This window comes from Emydura macquarii, unplaced genomic scaffold, assembly GCF_026122565.2.
Source record: "Emydura macquarii macquarii isolate MOO-44397 ecotype Brisbane River unplaced genomic scaffold, CSIRO-AGI_Emac_v2 contig_3348, whole genome shotgun sequence".
NCBI lineage: Eukaryota > Metazoa > Chordata > Testudines > Chelidae > Emydura > Emydura macquarii.
The window spans coordinates 2435245-2457421 of record NW_027133485.1 but is presented as its reverse complement, the minus strand read 5'-3'; the positions used below and the strand labels follow the sequence as shown (position 1 = coordinate 2457421).

Here is a 22177-nt window from a genome sequence, read left to right as displayed (position 1 = left end):
TGTTTCGTTTACTCTGTAGAAGGGACATAATATATTACATGAGAGACTTCATGAAATTATTGCAGTATTGACTAATGGAATGATAGCTTTTGTAAAGACCTTGCATTTTACTGCTAATCCTCTTCAATAATTTCATTGACATATTTCTACTAGTATAAAACAGTTTATAAATATAATTTACAGATCTTTATACATTTAATTATAGTTTAGTTCTTGAAATACTGCATGGTAAGTTAATGGAAAACAGTTCTGAAGTTGCTAAAAATGTTCCATAAGTAGGGTAACTTCTTTGGACAACTCAGGGCTTGCCTGCGCTTGAAATGCTACAGCAATGCATCTGCAGCTGCTTCAATGTAGGCACTGCCTACGCTGCCAGGAGGGCTTTTCCTTTCAACATAGGTACTCCATCTGCCCAGGAAACAGTGGCTAAGTTGAAGAAAAAATTGTTCTGTCAACCTCCCACTGTCTATACCAGGAGTTAGGCTGATTTAATTACGCCACTTGGATGTGGATTTTTCACATCCCTGAGTGATTAGTTGGGTCATCCTAACTTTTTAGTGTAGACCAGGCAATAGCTTCTTGTTAGTTTCCTTATATATATAAAATTAATAATTAATTATAAATTATAAGTTATAAATTATAAATAACTATAAATAAATAATATAATTATGTGAATATATGATTATAATGTATTCATGAATATACATCCATTCATATATTCATTACACATATATTCATTATATATTGTTCATTAGTTCTGTAAGGTGCAACTTGGACAGTCTCTTGTGGCTTTAATATCTTTTTAAACCCTGTGGCTGTTTAATTCCTTCCATTTCTATATTTTACTTACATCCTTTGTTTCCACTGTGTTTTGAGTTTGATCCTTTAATCTTTGGTCCACATTTGGCTAATGGACATTTGAAAAGCTGCCAATGTCTCAACATAATTATTTTATAAAGATTTTTTCTTTTAATTTTTATCTAAAAACTGCCATCACAAGTGTTCTCTCCTTGAAAAGTGGCCATCAGTTGGAGCTTTCCTACTGTGCTGATAATGCTTCTCATCTGTGATCTCTTACTGCTGTATTTTTCGGCAGCCAAGGCAAAAAACAGGAACAGTTAATAGGCAGACCGTGGGCCAAATCTGGACCGCCAGACACTTTTCAACAGACCCCGAAATCTTATTATTTATCATTTTTTAAATTTTCTCTGGAATCTGGACCCTGACTATACCTTGATCAAAAAATTTGGACCTTGACAAAAATAATTGACTACCTCTGCTTTATCATCTGGAATATTATAACCATTATTAATTGATTTACCATTACCAGATTTTTTAAGGAGGAGGGGCAGAGTCTGTCATAATTTTAAAAATGAAATAACCAAAAATAACTTCTGTCCTGATAACTTAATCTGTTATTCTTGAGCATGACCTGTGACCCATCTGTGCCTAAGGTAGCCACCTGAAAATGCCAAGGTCAGGCAGGCTGCAAAAGGAGAGCAGAATCTCCCAACATTGGTTGGTGACACTGAAGTCAGACTTCCCAACCAATCACAAACAGTGCTTCTGATTCCCCACACTGGTTATCAAGAAGCTAAAATAAAAATATACACAGCCCCCTTAATTGCATTTCAGTCTCTGGCTCCCAATCAGCCACTAGGTCCAGTAAAGAGATCAGTTGTTTAAAACACTATGCTCTTTACCAAAAAGGTTTCTCCTGACCCCAAAGGATCAGCCACAGTACCAGCTCAGTATAAGTTTGGATCTTACCCAGAATACGATGCTGCCAGCCAATGCTTTAGTAACTAAAACTAAAGGTTTATTATAAAAGGAAAGAAACAAGCTATAAGAGAAATGTTAAATGATCAAAGCAATCACATACATACAAATAATTGGAAAGTCCATATATATCAGGTTTCTAGTAGAATTGTGGAGTTTGCAGGCTTGTTTAGTCCCTCTGGTGTACACCCAATACCTGGATGGGTCTCAGTCCTTTGTTTCACAGCTTCACTTCAGTTCAGTTGTAGATGAGTTGATCCAGAGATAGGTAGGTAGCTGAAGACTGAAGAAGACCAAATGGATGTGGTGCAGCTGCCATTTATGTCCTTTGGCCTTTGCCATGGTGCTTGTGGAAATTTACAGGAATAAGATGAAGTCCAAAGTCACATGAGTAATTCTGGTGACTCATCAGGTATATATCTGGCTTCTCCCCCTGGGCCCATTGTACTTGTGAATTTCTTTAACGGGCCATTAAGCAGGCTAGTGCTGCAGCCATCCTGTCTGGGATGTCACCCAGACACAGCACAATTTGAAATACAGATAGATCAAACATATTCATAACTTCCATTACACATATAACACATGAACATAAACATCATCATCTTACTTTGCACATTATAGCCTTTCTAATGGTACCTGTTAAATAATATAATAAATGCCCCCCATCCAGCCAGCGTCACATGACCCACTTTGTGTAGTGCTGTTTCTGTGACTGCCATAATGCTGTTCCTGCAAAAGGTGTTGGTGCTAGGGGTTGATGGAGTATCCCTCAATAACACCCATACTTTGGACTCAGAGAGAGCAACTGGAAATTAAAACATTTCAAGTCAGTCCATTGGAATTCACTTTAAATGGACAGGAGCAGCAGAGAGAATAATTTCTTCTCTGATGATTAAAAATAGAAGCATTAGCTTATATAAACAGCAGGTGAAGAAAGAATAGGCTGTTAGCTGTGTAGTTCCTTTTTTCTTGTCTCATACAGCAAGTTTTAATATTTTAATCAGATCCACAAAAAGGTTACAGGAGCTTGTGTTAAGTGGTCAATCTTCCATATTCAGTTAACGTTATTCTTAGCTTTAAACTACTTGCTTATTTTCCACAACCCAGAAGTAATATTGTAGTGCACACATTGCAGGTGTATGACTAATGAACCCAATTTATTTATAGATCAGTTTACTATGCAAACAAGTTTTAAATGCACTGTTTTATGTCATACTAACATATTTTCTCATCATTTACTTTTAGTTTTTAAGCATCTTAATTTCTTGTACTACAAGGACAACTATGTGATATCACATGTTTAAAAAATAGTCATATCTCATATGTTACTTGCTGCTATAATCTCCACCGCTGTTTACATTTTTCTCACCATGCTACAATGAAAAATAATTGAAATTGAATTAAATAAATGAAAGAATTCTGACTAAATATTTGTTTCACCAACACCCAATTTAATAATCAATTTGAAAAGAATTGCTTGTTTCTGATTTGAAAATTTTAGTGCCATTGAACCATAAAAATAACTAACTAGATCATAACTTGTTAGTCCTTCTAAGAAGAGGCAGCTGCATAATGACACCTGTCTACATGTGCTGTAGAGTCCCGGTAGTATTGTCTTTTGCCACCCTAGGGACATCCCAAAGCTGCTTTTAATCTTTCTGTTCCATTTGCCTAAGAAGAGCAGATTTTTGAGTCTCAAGACTCTGAACAGGTTCTTAGTTTTGTATTGTAAGTTTTCAAAGCAAATGTAGGCCCAAAGACACACAAGCCAATTCTGCAAATTGTGAATTTCTGTTGCAGCAGCTCTTTAATGAATATTTAACTGCCCGCTAATGATAGACCGGAAGCAGACTTAATTAATTGGATATTTTTTAGAAACCTCAGTTTTTACATATGAATGGTATTCACCTCTAATTGTCCTTCCCTTAATGACTTTTTGGTATATTTTTAGCCCTGGCAAAATACTTTTCAGTCTAGTTTTATTTTTGTTAATTGCACTGAGTAAAGTCTCAGTTTTCATAAGTTTTGAACAGAATATCTTTAAAGCTGCATTAACATCTGCTATAAAGCAGATAAGTTTTTTTTGTTTCAGAATTTTAGTTTCAGGGTTAACAACCTCTGATTTCTATTTTTTTCCCCCTCACCATTCCTGTTCATTTTAATATTTTCTGCATAAACACCATGTCTGAAAGAGCCTTTGGGTTGTACATCAGTCTGCTGTTTGGTTATATTTTAAACTGAAATCAAGTAATGATTAATAAGAACTTTGGTATTAACTATGCTATTTAAGTCCCCTGCGGTAATAGTCTACTTCTGCGGTGTGGCTTGTCTTGTTTTAAGGATGTTGATAAATTGCTCATACTCAGTTGTCTCAAACATTACTACTTGTTCAGATGATTGTGGAGAAAATCACTGAAAATAAAGTGGATGTAAAACTTTTTTTTTTATAAAACAAGGCCAAGGAATAAGGATTTATAAAACTTTTCAGGTGGCTTTCAGCAATGAAAACCTATTACTTAATACTGTGAGCACTGGCAATATATCCTAGTAGAACAGTGTAACACAGATTGATTCCTTGCACATTACTGTATGTACTTCCAATTAAGATATTTATTTGATGATCTTGAGAAGCAGGTATATGACTGAATGTTTTTGGAAATGTTCTGGATGACTGGTGTAATCTTATTGAGTCAACATGATCTGGTTATGTAGTGACGTAACTTCCACTGATCTTCCTCCAAAACACAGATTTATTTCTGTGTCCGAAGTTCATGAGGGTGTAGAGTTAGGTTTTGTATGTGACTGACTGACTAGGGAATTGGGTGATTTAAAACTGAATATTAAAACATGGCAGTTTTATTTTTCCTACTTGGTTAACATTATTTACTTCTCAGTCTTGGTTATTTTTATTATAAACTGATATTTTAAATTGTGCGGGGAGATTGTTTATGCAGTTTCACCTCATATTTTAATAAACTGAAAAATATTTGTTTTAACATGACTTGAGAGACAAAAATTTCTTCACACAAATATATATAAAACAATGGTGACAGCTAAGTAAATACATGTGTTGAAGAGACTGCATGCATAAATTTTAAGTAATACAATTATCCTTTATTGTAATTCAATCTTGGCATATTGTGCTCTCATATTTTATAGCCAAAGCAATTAATGGAACACAGTAGGGAGCTTTTCCTGTAACAAGATCAGGTAATGCTACCATTATTTCCATATGTTTTTGCCATAAATGAAGTAAACAGGTGATGCCAGCCTGTCCTGAGACCCAGCTTGACTATCTATGGGCCAACACAGATTTTAGAAAGAGGTAATCTTAAAATATAACTGGTAACACTTAAAAAGAAATTCCAAGTGATTATATTACTTTTTATATTGAAATTACAGCGACAGCTGCCACTGTCCATGAGTGGTTTTGCTTAGGGAAATGGATCCTATAATCTGTTCCTTGTTTCTCTTAAGAGGCATTTTTATTTTACCAACGTTTTCCATCCCTGTATCCCAAGCAGTAGCCCTTGCAGTAGCCGCAACCTTTTTGTCAGTTAAGAAGGTCAATTCCCAGATAGTTACGGACCATAAGCCCACTTCAAAGTAGGATCATAGAAATTGAGCAAGAGTTCTACTGTAGGAAAGACTGCTAGAAAGGGTGATCACTTTAAACTAAGGTGGCGAGATTCTGCTTATAGATAGCGAAGAGCTAAGTCTTCTACATTGAAATATAACTGAACAGTATTCCTGTCAGACTGTCCATGACCTGATATGGGAGACATGCTTATTTTGAATCCAGAATAGAATCTTTCCAAATTCTTCACTCCTGATCACTTCTCAGTTTTCCTGGGGTACAAATGGAGAAATACCATGAATGATTTAAAAACATATTCTGCTTCATTTGTGCCAAGTGTGAAACTACAACCTTGGCTCTACTTTGGCCAAGTTGGCAAAAAGGTCACCATTTAAGTGAATAAGAAGGAATATGTAGAATAAGAAGTAATACATGGTAAAATATTGATGATGTATCACAGGGCTTATTTTGTAATCTGATTCAAAATAAAAATCACTGAAATCACCCAGGTGTGTATACGGTCCTTTTGTGAAATCCTGACTGTAAAGATAGAGATGACCTTCAAAAAAAAATCAAGAATTATAACTTTAAAGTGTTTCATGCTCTGTAGCCAAATGTCAAGTAATCTACAATGTCTGCCAGCCCCCTGGATAATACATTCAAATTCTTTAGTCTTGATTTTATAGTACTACATGGCTCAATAAGGAGAGGACATGCTGATTTTTAGTTACAGAATAGGTGTTAATTTAATGGAATTAAACTAAATAAATTGGAATAAAACTAAAGCATCTCATTAATCTTCATTCCAGCTAAGAATTGTAACTGATTGTGGGGTACTGATGATTTTGCTGGAAGGCTTCCTGAAATTCTCAGGTCTCTATTTTGAGCACTCTCTGTTTTTTAGGTGGTATGGGGTATTGAATCTTCAGACATCCATTCTCCCAGTGCTGTTTAGATGTTAAAGTGAAATAGGTGCAAACAAAAAAGGCCCAGTATTAAATTAAATTAAATTAAATTAAATTAATCCCTCCCCTCTTGCTTCTCATGTGATTTCATAATATCACTAGTGCTCTAGTTGCCGTAGGATGTGCTTGAGTAAGCAAAACTTGAATTACTAATGTAAAAAAACCCCCCAGAATATCTATTATACAATGAGCTTTAGGTTATGTATCATAAAGAAGCAAAAAGAACAAATCAATTTTTTTTGTAGGGAGGTCACCTTTAATGGAAGCAATTCAGGCTTAATGATAGAGGATTTTGTAACAGATTGGGAAATGAATACAACTTGGTGGCAACCCTCTCCTCCTCCACTCTCCCCATCACTAACACAGTTCACATTAACTAGTGTCTCAAACTGACCTGCCTGTGGCATTTTGAAGAAGTGAGTATAATAAATCAGGGTCTAAAATAAAGGGAAAGTTAATAGCAAATCACTTTTAAAATACACTGATTTAAATTAAGGTCAGGTTTCCTTAAAACATCAGTGACAGCTCTGGAAGCTGCCTCTGTTTTACTGGAAAGGGTTTTGCATTCTAAGTTTCATATGAGGATTAGCTAATATGAAAGAGTCCTGCTTTGCTGTCTCAGATTGCCACACACTTAAAGTGTATGTGTGTGTGTCTGACTGTATTCTGATTGGCACAAAAAAGCAAGAATATAAAAGCTACCTCAGTTTTCCAGTTGGTAAAACTGGGGATGCTTCTGCCTACAAAGCCTCTGGAAAAGATGTACATAAAATCTGGAGAGAGCTTGTAATCTAGAGATGCATGTAGGTGTGATTTTATATTGTTTTAATGTTTAATTCTTCAGCAGCCACCTTCTTCACACATGAATTCTGTGCAACATGTTCCAAAACATCCAGAGACACCAAAGACACAAACCTATTTCAAGTGACGAATCAGCACTAGCATAAAGAATGTGTAATGAATTTGTAATTTTGCCATTGTACTCACATTGGTGCAAGAACCCAATTTCACATTTATAATAATAAAACTGTATGAGGGATCAAACGGTGCACTGGTTTTTTGCTGCTATCTGTATCTAAATCTAAATACTTTAGTTACAGTTGGGGGAAACACAGTAATTCCAAGATATCCTGGAGAGAATGTTATCATACCTGTCATATGGATGCAAATATTTTCTAGTGTTCCTCAGAGACCTAAATGGTTCTTTCTTGCCTGTCTGTTCTCTTAGGGCTCCCTCACCCTCCCCCAAATGCTGAACTACGTCTTAATACATTAGAATTCCAAAGTAGAGTGTGAGGGGCAAGTGAAAAAAAGAAGAGGCAGGAGGTTGTTGAAACTAATCCAAAATCTCTTCTCACTTTTCAGACAGAAGTTGAGTTACATATCCCTCTGTGGTACCTTTTTCCAGTCTCACTCCCATTAAAGTTCCACTTAATGGGGTCTGCATTCCACCAGCTGAGAATCAATGTCCTGTTACATGCTAAATAATTTGGTGCTAGTTCTATTACTGAATGAAATGTAGAGCTTGTTGAATGACACACAATCCAGTTTTCTCTCTCAAACTGGGAGCTCTTGTTTTCAGTTTTGCTCTGTCAGTTGGAGGTAAAATTTAACTGCTTGATGCCAAGCACCAATGCAGAATACTTAGACATCCAGATACATTAGCATTTAACACTTGTTTCATCCCAGTAAGAGCTAGCTGAGAAGGAAGAGAGCAGAGGGAAGAATAAGAGAGTTTACCTTGAGGACTGGAGGAGCAGCACTTTCTTACTTTCTTCCAGTTACTGAGAGGCTGGAGCATTCTCACTTTGAGTGGGAAAGTTTGCTGAAGCCAGTCAGAATTGAAAGTGGTGTATTCTTTGCAGCACTATGGAATTTGAGTTGTAAAGATTTGCTTTATAGCTGAGCAAAATGATGAATGAGACTGACTGTAGCATTGGAGCAGTATAGATAGAAATGGTGGTAGAGCTTTTGTGACCCATGCCTGGGGTATGCTTAAATTGTTTCCAGTTCTTTTTGGAAACGAGTATACAAGGTAGGTCATTTATAACTTGCACGATTCGACTTTCTCAGATCTATATCTGGGCCTTGCAAAACATGTACCAAGACTTTGTGACTTAATTGGGTACTAATAAAGAAAAATAGTTGATCAATTTTAAATAAAAAAAAATCACATCTGAATTCATCTGAATTATATTGGTAATGACACGGGTGAGATTAAATAGCTCACTTGTCTGGAACAAAAGGATGCTGTAGCAGAAGGATGCTTGAACAAGCCCCTTTTGCTTCCTGTTTCTGCGCTAACTTACTTCTCCAGTTTTTCTTTTTTTCAAAGAGGAATCAAAAGGTTTCATAGTTCACCAGCAACTGCATGAGTCTCTGGAAGTGTCAAAACTGCCAGAGAGAGAGGTTAACAGAGCTGTCAGCTATTTGCTTACCGGTTTTTTTATTTTGCTTCCTCCATATATCAACAGGTGTAACTGAAAGGAGCTTGCAAAGATGTCGAAAACTAACAAATCAAAATCTGGATCCCGCTCGTCTCGTTCAAGATCTGGATCGAGATCACGCTCCCGATCTTTCTCTAAATCCCGTTCCCGCTCCCGTTCTGTCTCACGATCAAGAAAACGCAGGCTCAGGTAATGTGTTACATCCTTTAACTGCAAAGAGTTTTTCTTTTCCCTCTGTCCTGCTCAAATGGTGGCTGCACAAACACAAGCTCTTCTGTGAAAAACCTTTTGTTAGACTCTAGAGTAGTGTAAGTGTTCTATGTCTTGGGTTACTGATTTTGTTTGCTCTCTGTTCTGTCTTGCAGCATTCTGTTGATAGGGCATCCTACCAACAGGCATGTTTCTTGCATTCTTGTGCACTTTTTAGTAATCGCTGATCATATTAATGTAACATTCCCAGGAGTTTGATATAAGTAGTTGCAGCCCCTCAGAATGCTTTGCTGTTAGTGAAGGAATGTTTGCCCTGTATTACTGACCTGAACTAAGTGGAGGAAAGGTTAAATTTTATTTTGTTATGCAGAAGATAACATCTGTACACAAGACTTCATTTTAAATCTCTTAACAGACCTAAGTTGTTCTTGATACATTTTTTGTGAATTATTCACTTTTGATGATTTAAGGGGCTGACATCAGAAAGAGAGTTGACATTTTTGGCATCATTTCTTGTCAGAACTGACAAATGGGAAAGACAGCTGAGCATTTCCACAATAAAACACACCCCTTTTTTCATTTGTTAGCTTCTCAGTTTTTTTCCCCTTAGCTTTATTGATAACAGCTTTAAAAAAGATCTGTAGGAAAAGTCATTCATTTCTTAGAGTTGAGTTCAGAAGGGTCTCTTCCAGAGTGTCACTCTGAGCCTCTGATGGGAAAGCTAGACATGGGGATTTCTTTTCCCTCATAAGGAGAGTCAGTAACTGAATTCTGCAATGGATCTCACTGCTGAGACCGAAGGTGAGAAATCGTCAGTGGGCATGAAAGTTGCTGCCTCTGAATTACTTTTGCCTGGACCAATTTAAGACTAAATAAAAGAAAAGCATGCATTTCCATCACCTAGAATCCTAGGTGATTCGTTAAGGCTTTTGTATCTGGCAAGGCCACTACCATTTGGCAATGTTACTTCACTTAAAAAAAAAAAAAAAAAAAAAAAGAAAAGAAAAACTAAACTAAAAACACCTCTATTCCAGGTGGGCTGGATGTTATGATATCCTTCTGCTTTTTCATGAACCTTAATGCATCGTGAAGATTCGGAAACTGATTCTAGGCTGTAAACATACGCAACAGTTAATTATTAAACAGGATTTTTAAGATGCAGAAACATAACAATAAAAACACAATTGGAAAGAGGAGGAGACCAGGACAAAACCAAATCAGAGATGGAGACTCAAGTGGAACTGAGTTCTTTGCAGAGAAGCTGAAATGTTAGGAAGGGTGCAGTAGGAGCATCTGACCTGCTTTGAAGTAGATATGACAAATGGAAATCCAGATGCATTATATCAAATATGGCAAATCTCTCTTGTCTTGAGTTGCTGCTGAAACAACTTGGGTGTTGTAAATAACTTGGTAAAAAAGAATTGAAATGGAGAGGATTAATACAGACAAGTCATCTTGCAAGGTTTTCACATACTCACTGAGGTATGTCTAGTGTGATATCTTTGGGAGAACGGACTAGAAAATTAATCTGTTTTTTTTTAAAAATTGGGGACATCATTTTTCTTTCCATGTCCCTTGGTGGCTTGACTTGTATTCCATGCTCTTTTCCCAGGTTTACTTCTCGTACTTAACTTTTGTTTGTAGGATCAAGTATGTTGCAGTTTCTTTTCCTACAACAATACTGTTATAGGAAAAGAAACAGCAACTGTTTCTTCATTGTTGTAAAAAGAGAGGAATTGTCAGAACTTGAGAACAATGTATATTAAATTAGCTGGCTAACCACGTAGTCCAAAAGATTTGGAGAATAATTATAATTTCTGGCACATGTATATTGTATTTCACATACTGCATCCTTTTAAAAATGATTTCTTGTAAACAGGATCTGCAGATTTTGGAGTGAGATTTTCATATTCCATGCCTCTATAAAATGACAATGGATTTTGGAAGCAGCATGCAACAGGTCCCTCACTAGTAATTGGTAACAAATGCAGTAGGCGCCTGGGGATGGGAGCATGTGTATTCTGCTTAGAGCTTTCGGAGCACCTCTCTTAATCAGTTCATTTTCACTGGCTGTATTTGCATGTATCTTTTCTTCTTTCTTGTGTTGATACTGTTTTCAAATGAGAAAATATCTAAGGTAAGTTGCATTGGTTTTTTGTTTTGAATAAAGGAGCACAAATTTTTTCAGGAGATGATTAAGCAATTTATATTAACACAGATTCATAACAGATGTTGTTAGTGCCGTAACACAAGCTGTTGCCTGTTAAATACTCGTGTATTTGATAATTGAACCAAAAAACCTCATTTAAATCTCACTTCAGTTAGTTTAGTTAGACTGTAATTAAAGCTTTAGAAACTTCAGCGGCAAAGTATTGTGTACAGTTACTAATATTTGTGGGGGAAGAGAAGTAGAAACTGATGCCAGTCAGGATATCTAAATATTACTACTGCAAGAGTCAGCCAACTCTTTAGATTACTGGAACTTTATTAATACAGTAGGAAAAGCGTCTTAATGTTTTCAGTAAATATGCATCATTATAAGCAATCAGTGAAATTTTCTATAGGGATTTTTTTAATCCTGTGTAGTGTGGGAGTTTTCTCCATATTTTACAAGAACACAGTTGCTAATACCCTTTCCGATGAGTACAACTTTGCAGTTTCTAATATTCATAAAATACATATATATTAATCTGATTGATACTGAGCAATGATGCTACTTTATAAATGGCAGCTACTGTGTTTTTTTAAATACTTGATAAAACTAAGGGGAATTCAGTTATATTGGAAAAACACCTTGTATTTCTCCAGCTCTGATCAGCACTTACATACCCCCTGAAATGTTGTGTATTAAATTTGTAACTCCAGATATGAGTGCTCCCATTTGGTCCTATATTCCATTCTCTTCTTCCACTAATGACCTGCACGCTCATATCTGCCCCTTGAAAATCAAGCTAATGTGTGTTGATAAACAGTGCCATCATGTGGTATCAGGCTAGAGATATATTAAATGCTTTCAGCCATCTTTTCTTGAAGCTCTGTCTTTATTTTACTTGATGAAGATCAAAATTATGAACCACAGCAATTCATGTATGATTTGAGATTAGAAATATAGAGAAGTCTGTCACTGGTTTTTCTCTTCAGTGCAACCATTTTCACTCTGAAGTATTGAAGTGCATTTAATTTCTCTGGCAAGGAAAGGTTTTTTCCACTTGAAATCCCATTTAAAATTAAAAGCATATGAGATATTTGGGGGCTGCAAAGAAGGGAGAATTCAGTCTGTTACAAGAGTCAGCGCTGCCCTTATGAGCTGTCCATGCAGGAGACCAAGGATTAGGGATAGCCTTGGCATTCTTTGAACTGTTGAAGACTGGGCATCTGAGAAACATGCCACATTAGTCCAAGCACAGTCAGAACCAGCGTATCTCTTTTGTGGTCTTAGCAGTGATTCTAAGGACGTTGCTCACCTGTCCAGCTGTCATGAAATTACTGCCAGTGATTGTGTGAATGGGGCAACGGTGCTCACTGGGAGATAAGGTGTAGTGTTCACTTGAGCAAAGGAAAAATCACTTAAGGAGGCTGTGAACCTTTCACAGAACTAATAAAATAACATTTAAAACACTTTTTCAAATAGAAGGCTGCATTGAGAGAGAGAGATTTCCAAATACTGTTTTTTCCTTTTCAGTTCTAGGTCCCGTTCAAGATCATATTCTCCATCTCACAACAGAGAAAGGAACCACCCAAGAGTGTATCAGAACCGGGATTTCAGAGGTCATAACAGAGGGTACAGGAGACCATATTATTTCCGTGGGCGGAACCGAGGATTTTATCCATGGGGCCAGTATAACCGAGGCGGCTATGGAAATTATAGATCAAATTGGCAAAATTATCGCCAAGCCTATAGCCCTCGTAGGGGGCGTTCACGCTCTCGATCGCCAAAGAGAAGGTCTCCGTCACCAAGATCAAGAAGCCATTCTAGAAACTCTGATAAGTCATCTTCTGATAGGTCAAGGAGGTCTTCATCTTCCCGGTCTTCTTCGAACCACAGCCGAGTTGAGTCTTCCAAACGTAGATCCATAAAGGAAAAAAAATCCTCTTCCAAGGACACGTGGGCATCACAGTCTGCGGGAGATAATCAAGGTGATGATTCAAAGGAACAGCCATTTTCAGGAGGAGCTGCTCAAGATGTCAAGGTGTCTGAAGGGTCAAAGCAGTGGCAAGACATGACCACTTACAGCACAAGTTCAGTGTCAAGATCATCTGCTATGCCTGAGCTTAGCCCAAGAGAGCGCAGTCCTGCGCTAAAAAGCCCTCTCCAGTCTGTTGTGGTGAGGCGCCGTTCTCCTCGACCGAGCCCATTGCAAAAGCCCAGTCCTCCACTGTCAAACCCCTCACAGTTGGGGTCTGTTTTACAAGGCAGTGCCTCATTTCAGGCAGGCTCACATCAAGGTCCGTTTGACCATGGTTCATCAGGATTGAGCCCAACGAGGAAGAGCCCTGTGTGTAAAAGTCCCACGGCAATCAGTTCAATCTATGGTGCCTCTCAGAAGGAGGAAGCAGCAGCTTCTGGTGGAGCAGCCTTCTCAAAGAGGCAAGTTGTGTGTTTCCTTTGTGTTCAGTCCACATGCTGATACTCGGAAGGGCAATTGGGTGTGAGTGTAACACTTATTGATTACTAGGCCTGATTCTACGTTCTAGGAAATAGTTATCTAGTTTTGTTTTCTTAATGTCATAATTTCGTTAGTGTTGTAAAGATGACACAGATCCCCCAGAATTCCTTTTTTAGCTTGAACCGTTTTTTATAAATTTAAGTGCCCAAGGAGCTTTTCCAGAAATGTGATTTTTTTTAGTCTAAAAATTCTCACATTCCTAAGGCACTGTGCATATAACTTATATATATATATATATATATATATATATATATAAAAATTAATTAGTGGTTGTATATTCCCTAGCTCACTTATGGTTAATTACTTATTTTGGGGGCATTTCCCAATTTTAGATGGACTTTAGATCATTAAAAATTCAGTTGGTGCTGCTGATGTTGGACTTACTGATCTTGGGGGAAGAGATGCTGATGTAGCTAAGAACTTCCCTTACAGAAGTCTTGTTTGCTTGCTTTTGGGCACTGTCAAGTTTAACAAACAAAATATTGATTCCCTCTTGAAATCTATCCCAGAAGTGTGGCAGTTGGACTCCAGTAAATGTTACAAATTTGCAAAGGCACAAATTTTGTTTAAAAAACTTCAACACATCTTACTGGGTATCCTAACAGAAACAAACCAGTACAAGCACTGAGAGAGCCATGGTGCGCGTGCATTGGAATAAATATCATATATGACTAGAATCAGGAAAGAAAAGATCTTCTGTATAGTCTGGTCCAGTCAGAAACTCAAAACCCCTGACAAGTGTTCCTCCTATTAATTTAATTAATAGGAACTCCTCATTCAAAAGGGTACTGTTGTGGTCTCAAATGCTTCTTAATAATTTTGATTTCTCTCTTGTTAATTTAAGATTATTTGGGGCAAATTCTATTAATTATCAGAGGCCTCTGATGAGATTAACAGAACTAGTTCTTACTCCACTCTAGACTTTTAAAATAGTGTGTTGAGGTGCTTCAGACTCAATCCACATTTATCCCATTGAAACAAATGCTGATAATCTTTCACCAGCATAGTTTTACACTTTAAATTGGCTTGGGGAATTGTCATTCCCAGTACTAGAATAAAGTGTGTCTGTTCTCCCAAGAGAAGAAATATTTTTTTACCGTTAACCTTTTTTTTTGCTTTTATTTGTGTTTACAGTATATGAAATGTTTAGCTTTCCTAGGAAACTTGCATCCAAAATGTGAAGTAGCTTTTGAGGCATTTATTTCCAGTGTGTTGTTTAAAGCAGAACAGTCCAAGTTGAAAGTTTTGATGTATTAATTCTCCTGAACCAGGTTTGTAAGTGACTAAACAGATTGGGTAAGACCTTAATATTTTCCTTAGAAAATGTAGGTAAGTCAGTTCTCTTTTTATTTGCTCAAAAAGAGCTTTTGCTGTTCCACTTTGCTCTTGAACCTCCCATCATCCATTTTGCATACCCATCTTCCAGCACATTCGCTAAATATATTAATTTATTTATGTCTTCTAAAGTAAAAATTGGGGTAGCCTGCTTTACATTTTACCTTATTTATTAGGGATTAGAGAGAGCCTTCCGTATGTTTTTAAGTCTGGGAATTTTTCCGACTTGTTTGCTTGCTTTGAATTTTAGGAATTAAAGTCTCCTGTCTATAATTTAATAAGAGAATTGCTTAAATGTGTGTGTGTGTGTGTATGTGTGTGTTTGTTTTATAAATAGGTATTTAGAAGAACAGAAGACAGAGAATGGGAAAGACAAGGAACAGAAACTAACAAATGTTGAAAAGGAAAAAATGAAAGAGAAGGGAAGCTTCTCTGAGTTGGGTTTAGCAGATGGCAAGACAAAATCAGATCCATACACCTCCAAAACGGACCCTGAAAAGCCTTATCGCAGCAGCCAGTCACCTAAACGCTATAAGCTTCGGGATGACTTTGAGAAGCTGAAGATGGCAGAGTTCCACAAGGAAAGTCATTATGGCAAAGAGGAGATGGATGAGCAGGATAAGAAAGACAAGGCAAAGGGCCGAAAGGATTCCGAGTTTGATGATGAGCCCAAATTCATGTCTAAAGTGGTAGCAACATCAAGCAAAAATCAGGATGAGGATAGGCCAGGTAAATGGGAAGGCATGGTGTTCTTACCATCTGCAAAGGAGAAGCAAAGGAAAGCTGAGGAAATGGAGGATGATCCCTATTCTGAAAGGTCTAAAAAGGAAGAGAAGCTAGCATCCAAGAGAGCCGAAGCTGGTCACAGGGGGTTTGTTCCCGAAAAGAATTTTAGAGTGACTGCTTACAAAGCAAGTCAGGAAAAAAGTACTTCACCACCTCTGAGAAAGGCATCTGAGAGTCGGGAGAAGCCAGGAACCAGAGGAGATGGTTTAGCCACTGGCAAATCCTCCTTTTCCATTACCCGGGAGGCCCAGGTCAATGTTCGAATGGATTCCTTTGATGAAGATCTTGCACGGTAAGGATTTGCCTTTTAAGTAAAATCTAGGTAGTGGCTTCACTAACCTATTTTCCCCCAACCCTAACCCTTGTGGATCTCTATAAAACATAGGTGGGTTAAATAAAGAATAGCATACAATCAGCTACTAATACTTCATTTGTCACAGAAAGCACTTGCATCTCTAAATGTTAACACACTAATATGACTCTCCTATGTGGAGGTGAGTCGTTATCCCCATTTTGCAGATGGAGCAAGTGATGCATAAAGCTTAAGTGACTTTTCCTAAGCTACACAGGAAGTCAGTGCAAAGTTTATAACTTGGGAGCTCTTGGATCCCAGTCCTTCATTCAAACCACACCATTCTGTGTTCAAAAGTAATCAAATTCTGCTCCCCACTTAGAGCTACTCAGAAGGTTGTGATGTCAGTATTACAACTTTAAAATGTATGTTTGCAGGGCGCTTTGCTCCTCTTCTCAATGTATGGTAACATTGCTAGTGAAATCCTCCGAGAAGCCCCAAAAGCCACTTACAGAAAAGTTTAAGGCAGTGGCGCTTCAGGAAACTAGTAGCGGATGCTCAGAAAAGTTTGTTCTGCTAAAGGGAAGAGCTGGCAGTCAATAAATGTCAGTGTGCTGTATGGAACACTAGAGGGAGTGCTAAAACTCAGGAGGAATGAAGAGAAAGGAACTAAGATGGCTGCTAATAGTATGTGAGTCACATGAGGACATGCAACATGGTTTTTAGGGATTAATATGTGAACAGCACTTTGAACATGCAAATAAGAAGTGATCAGAACTATCATTACAGCGTTATAATACAGTTTAAATATGCTTTAAAAACAGCCTTTTCGAGCCACAGGATTTGCTTTTACTAAAGCAATTCTATACATTGGATGTGTGCTGTGGAGATGGGTGGATTATATTCTGCTGCAGAAGGGTGGATGAAAACCTTCACAAAATTTAAAAATCAGACTTTAAATTAAATACATTTTTTTCTTTAAAAATCAGCTTAAAATTAAATGTGAAATTGACAACCTATGTTAAGCCCTGAACTTAAGTTAAAATAATTTAAATAAACAAATTACTACATCAGTGAGCCCTCTTCAATTTTAATGAGTTAAAGGGTGCTGCTTTTTTACAATATACAGAATCGGAGGGAAACAATGTTGTGTACTATATTTTCATTATTTTCAGTTTGGAGTGAATGTTTTCAGCAAGTGCTTTTGGTTTCTGTGGGGCCGGAAAGCATTTACTTTAATTACTTTTGATTTCAGTGTAGCAAGCAGGTATAGCGAAACAATTGTCTTCATTTGGACTAGTTCATTCAAAGATGAGAAACCCATTAAGAGACCAAAAAATAAAAAAAGGAAAGCTTGTTTTCCTCTTCTAGTCTATGAATAAAACCCTGGTGGGAGAGAGTAAGATCTGCTAGTTCTAAAAACTTGAAAACATGGGGCCAGAGTTTCAGAAAGATGTAAGTGCATACTGGGATTACAAAAGCATTTAAGCATGTTAGGTATCTAACTCCCATTGACTTCAGTGGGAGTCAGGCATCTAACTCAGGTGCTTTTGTAATGCCACTACACACTTACTACATCTTTGAGTACCTTTGAAAATCTGGCCCATGGTGACCATAAGCAGTCAGTTCACTAACTACAATTAATGCTTCCTTTATTTAATCAGGTTTAAATGCAGAACGTGTTTTGATAAACATTTTTCTTATGTATCCAGCACAGTTAAGGTAGCTTTATTTAATAAAAAAAAAAAAAATTCTAAAATGCTGGTTTTGTGCATTTTAATTGAATTTCTGTTTTCATCCAAATGCAGCTTGACACAAATCACATGTAAAAAATTATCATCTAGTATATAGAAATGTCAGTCACCATTTTATAACGTCACAATGTAAAAATGTGAACACATGTAAGTAATACTATATTATTGCTTAAATTTGTATAGATACACTGTGTCCTCCTGGATAGCAAAAAGTACCAAATTTAATGTCAAGGCTATATTCAGTTCAGGGCTGACAAATTTGTTTTGGAGCAAGGAGCCAGCCCAAAAATGAAGGAGCCAGACAATGTGGGCTCAGCGGCGGGGCGCCCTGGCCAGAGTGCAGCAGCCGCCCTCCCCTCCCAGCCCCGCCCCGCCCCACTCCCATAACCTGGGCCCAGCGGCGGGCCCTGTCAGAGCACGGCAGCCGCTCCCCCCCGGAGAAATATTAGGCACCAGACTTAAATTTCTAGGCACCATGGTGACCTGGCACCCGGGGTTTGTCAAGCCCTGATTTAGTTGCAAATAAACCTGTTTTAATGGTTCATTCTCATTGGTTAGTATAACCTTTCTTTAGGAAAATAACTCAAGTACAAATGTAAAACAAGATTAAAACCAAAGTTTAAAGTTCCTGCTCGGTGCTTTAAATCACTTTGGTTTAAATCAGTCTGTGCTGCAGCAGGTTGATGATGACTTCTGTTCTGTCCCAGGGATGTAGGGAGAAAGCAGAGAGTTGATATCATGCGTGTTGGAGGCGGGGGTATCCATGATGTGATGACAAGGGATTGACTTACATACAAGAACTGGGATGCTTGTTGAGCAATACTGGACAGTCCGTTTCTGAATAATCTTTTGTTAATGCTACTCTCTCATCCTCAGCGTGGGTCTGATTGCCCATTGAGATGAGGCATGTTTATTGTTAACAGATTCAGCTTTCATTAGATTTATTCTAGGGCAATATTAAGGTCTTACCCAACCTTTTTAGGGCTTTGAAGTTCCTTCTTCCATCTTCTGTGGTTGCCTCTGCTGGTTTTTGAATACTTAAGATACCTGAGTGTCTGAGATGGGCTTCTGGCCCTGATCCTATCCAGTTCTCCCTCCTGCTTCTGAGTTTAAAATCTAGCCCTAGATGTCAGGGGAAGGAGAAAGGTAAAATAAACTTACTCCTTTATCAGGCTGATCTAGACAGCCCAGCATTTGCATATCGCAACAAGATCTGGCTACAAATAGAGAAATTTATGATGAACCTTGGCAGAAAAGAGGAAACCATAGCTCAGAAGCCATATAAGGGGGCAAACACAGAACCATTGAAAATGGTATTGCAGATGACTTTCTAGTAGTACATGAAATGCTGTGGCTGGAATAAGTCCAGTTTATTGCTTTGAAGGCTGTCAGTTTGCAGCTTGAAAGCTGCTTCTGCTTCGCTTGCTTTTACGATGGTTCTATTTTAAAAATGTGTGTTCTTTTCTAGTCCAAGTGGTTTATTGGCGCAGGAGCGCAAGCTGTGTCGCGACTTAGTACACAGCAACAAAAAAGATCAGGAGTTCCGCTCCATTTTCCACCATATACAGTCAGCTCAGTCTCAGCGAAGCCCTTCTGAATTGTTTGCTCAGCACATAGTGACTATAGTCCATCATGTAAAAGGTGAGTCAAAAGTCCACGCGTTCTTGGTTGAAAGTTCACCTCTTGCTTCTACACCCCACTATGTCTGTCCCTTGGAACAGTGTTGACAAGCTTTACACAAATTTCATTCACACTAGTTAGTTACCCAAGAGAATTGCAGACCAACAGGGCAAATGATACAGTAGAATAGCAACTGTGTGGGATGTTTTCCCCTAAGTTCTTGCATTTAGCTCTAGGAGTGGAAGGGGGAAAAGCAGTCTTGCCTACACTTGAAACAGCAAAAAGGAATACTCTTGCAGTAGTATAGTTAGGAAGACTGGCATGGGATCTGCAGATATTTGGGGGTATTCTAATGGATTTGCATACGTTTTGTTTGTGTTTAAAAATATGTTCATTGTTAAACAAATTTGAAGACGAATTCATCACTGACCCAAGAAGGTGCCATTTCTTTGATTTCAAGGGAGTGGCCTCCACTTTTGCTAGACTCAGTGACTCTCATCTCTTTGTCCTCTAGCTGCACATTTTTACTTTCTAAACCCACTGCAGGCCCATGGTAGAGCTCACTTGCCTTTCCCTAAAATATGACTTCTTTTAATTGTGTGATGTTTCTTCACTGAAAACTCCAACAGAGCATCACTTTGGGTCTTCAGGAATGACACTGAATGAACGCTTTACAAAATACCTAAAGAGAGGAATGGAGCAAGATCAAGCTAAAAACAAGAAGAGTCCCGAAATCCACAGGTAGGAGGCACATTATTTCAGTGTTTTTCTAAAGCTCTAGTGGTATTTTTCTAGTATTTAATAGTTAACTGTGGGGCATAAGCAGTCATGGGATAAGAGGGAAGGTCCGTAACTGGTTAAAAATAGGAAACAAAGGTAAGAATAAATGGTCAATTTTCAGAGTGGAGAGAGGTAAATAGTGGTGTCCCCCAAGGGTCTGTACTGGGACCTGTACTGTTCAACATATTCATAAATTATCTGGAAAAAGGGATAAACAGTGAGATGGCAAAATTTGCAGATGATACAAGACTACTCAATATAGTTAAGTCCAAAGCAGACTGAGAAGAGTTACAAAGGGCTCCCACAAAACTGGGTGACTGGGCAACAAAATGGCAGATGAAATTCAATGCTGATAAATGCAAAGTAATGCACAATGCAAAACATAATCCCAACTACACACATAAAATGATGGGGTCTAAATTAGTTGTTACCACTCAAGAAAGATCTTGGAGTCATTGTGGATAGTTCTCTGAAAACATCCACTCAATGTGCAGCGGCTGTCAAAAAAGCCAACAGAATACTGGGATACACTAGGAAAGGGATAGATAAGACAGAAAATGTCGTATTGCCTCTATTCATCCATGCTACGCCCACATTTTGAATGCTGCATGCAGATCTTGTTGCTACATCTCAAAAAAGATGTATTGGAATTGGAAAAGGTACAGAAAAGGGCAACTAAAATGATTGGGGTATGGAAAAGCTTCCATATGAGGAGAGATTAATGAGACTGGGGCTTTGCCACTTGGAAAAGAGACGACTTAAGGGGGGATATGGCAGAGATCTATAAAATCATCACTGGTGTGGAGAAAGTAAATAAGTTGTATTTATTCCTTCTCATAACAGAAGAACTAGGACTCAGCAAATGAAATTAATAGGCAGTAGGTTTAAAACAAACAAAAGGAAATATTTCTTCTTAAACACACAGTCGACTTACGGAATTCCTTGCCAGAATATGTTGTGAAGGCCAAGCCTATGACGTGGTTAAAAAATAACTTGATAAGTTCATGGAGAATAAGTCCATCAATAACTATTAGCCAGGATAGGCAGGGATTGCTGTTTTCCAGAGGCTGAGAATGGCTGGAGGGATGGATCACTTGATGATCACCTGTTCTTTTCATTCCCTTTGAAGCATCTGGCATTGGCCACTGTCAGACCACAGAATACTGGGCTAGATGGACCATTGGTCTGACCCAGTATGGCCATTCTTTGTGTTCTTATCATTCAAAAATACGAAAGAGGAGCCAAGAGTAAACACAACTTACCAGCCATCTTCTAGTTAGGCACATTAATTGCCATGCTGGCTTCTGGGCCAGGTCAGTAATTTGTCTAGCCTGATTTCCAGATTCTGATTGTATCAAATGATTCAGAGGAAGGTATAAAAAATCCTATGAGGACAACTATGGAATAATCTGTCCCATGGAAAGGTTCTTCATCCTTGTCATTTAGTTGGATGGTTTACACTGAAGCATGAAGGCTTATATCCCATATCAAATTGTTTTGATTACATCTAATGTAACTGGGTGTTCATGTCACAGAAATGCCTAATTGTCTTTGAATCACGCTAATTCCAGGCTTCTATTTTGAGGAAGTGAGTTCCACAGGTTGATTAGTCATTTAAAAAAAAATCACATACAAATTTTTCCTCTTTATCACCTTCATGTTTCTCCTCTTTCAATTTTATTGAATGTCCTCTTGTTCTTGTTGGTCTTGTTTCTCACACAGTTTTAATCCACAAAAGTAGGTGGATAGCCTCTGTGACATGGCTATTCCAAAATGGTATCATTTTAAAATAGACTCTACCCATGTTTCTGTCTAAGTATTGTTGTTTGCACTGTACGTGTGATCATCCATGCTATTAGCTAGGCACACAGAAGTGTCACTCTAGATTTTCATTCCAAACCCAGTTTAAATTTGCCAGTCTCTTTTTTTGTAAATAAATAAACCTCTTTACCATATTTGCAATAT

General features: G+C 37.8%; 1 protein-coding gene across 5 annotated transcripts in view; it reads left to right on the top strand.

Annotated features, from left to right (window-relative positions):
- The window catches only part of THRAP3 (thyroid hormone receptor associated protein 3), a 62737-nt gene that overhangs the window by 32313 nt on the left and 8247 nt on the right, over positions 1–22177 (top strand). For 3 of the 5 annotated variants that reach the window (XM_067533862.1, XM_067533860.1, XM_067533861.1), the window contains 5 exons: positions 8796–8957; positions 12661–13566; positions 15318–16058; positions 19281–19453; positions 20062–20173. In XM_067533862.1, the coding sequence (XP_067389963.1) occupies positions 8821–8957; positions 12661–13566; positions 15318–16058; positions 19281–19453; positions 20062–20173 (2069 nt within the window). In that variant the 5' untranslated portion in view covers positions 8796–8820. Of the gene's footprint in view, positions 1–8795; positions 8958–9045; positions 10461–12660; positions 13567–15317; positions 16059–19280; positions 19454–20061; positions 20174–22177 lie in introns of those variants that run through there. The other 2 variants (XM_067533864.1, XM_067533863.1) reach the window with 2 other exon arrangements.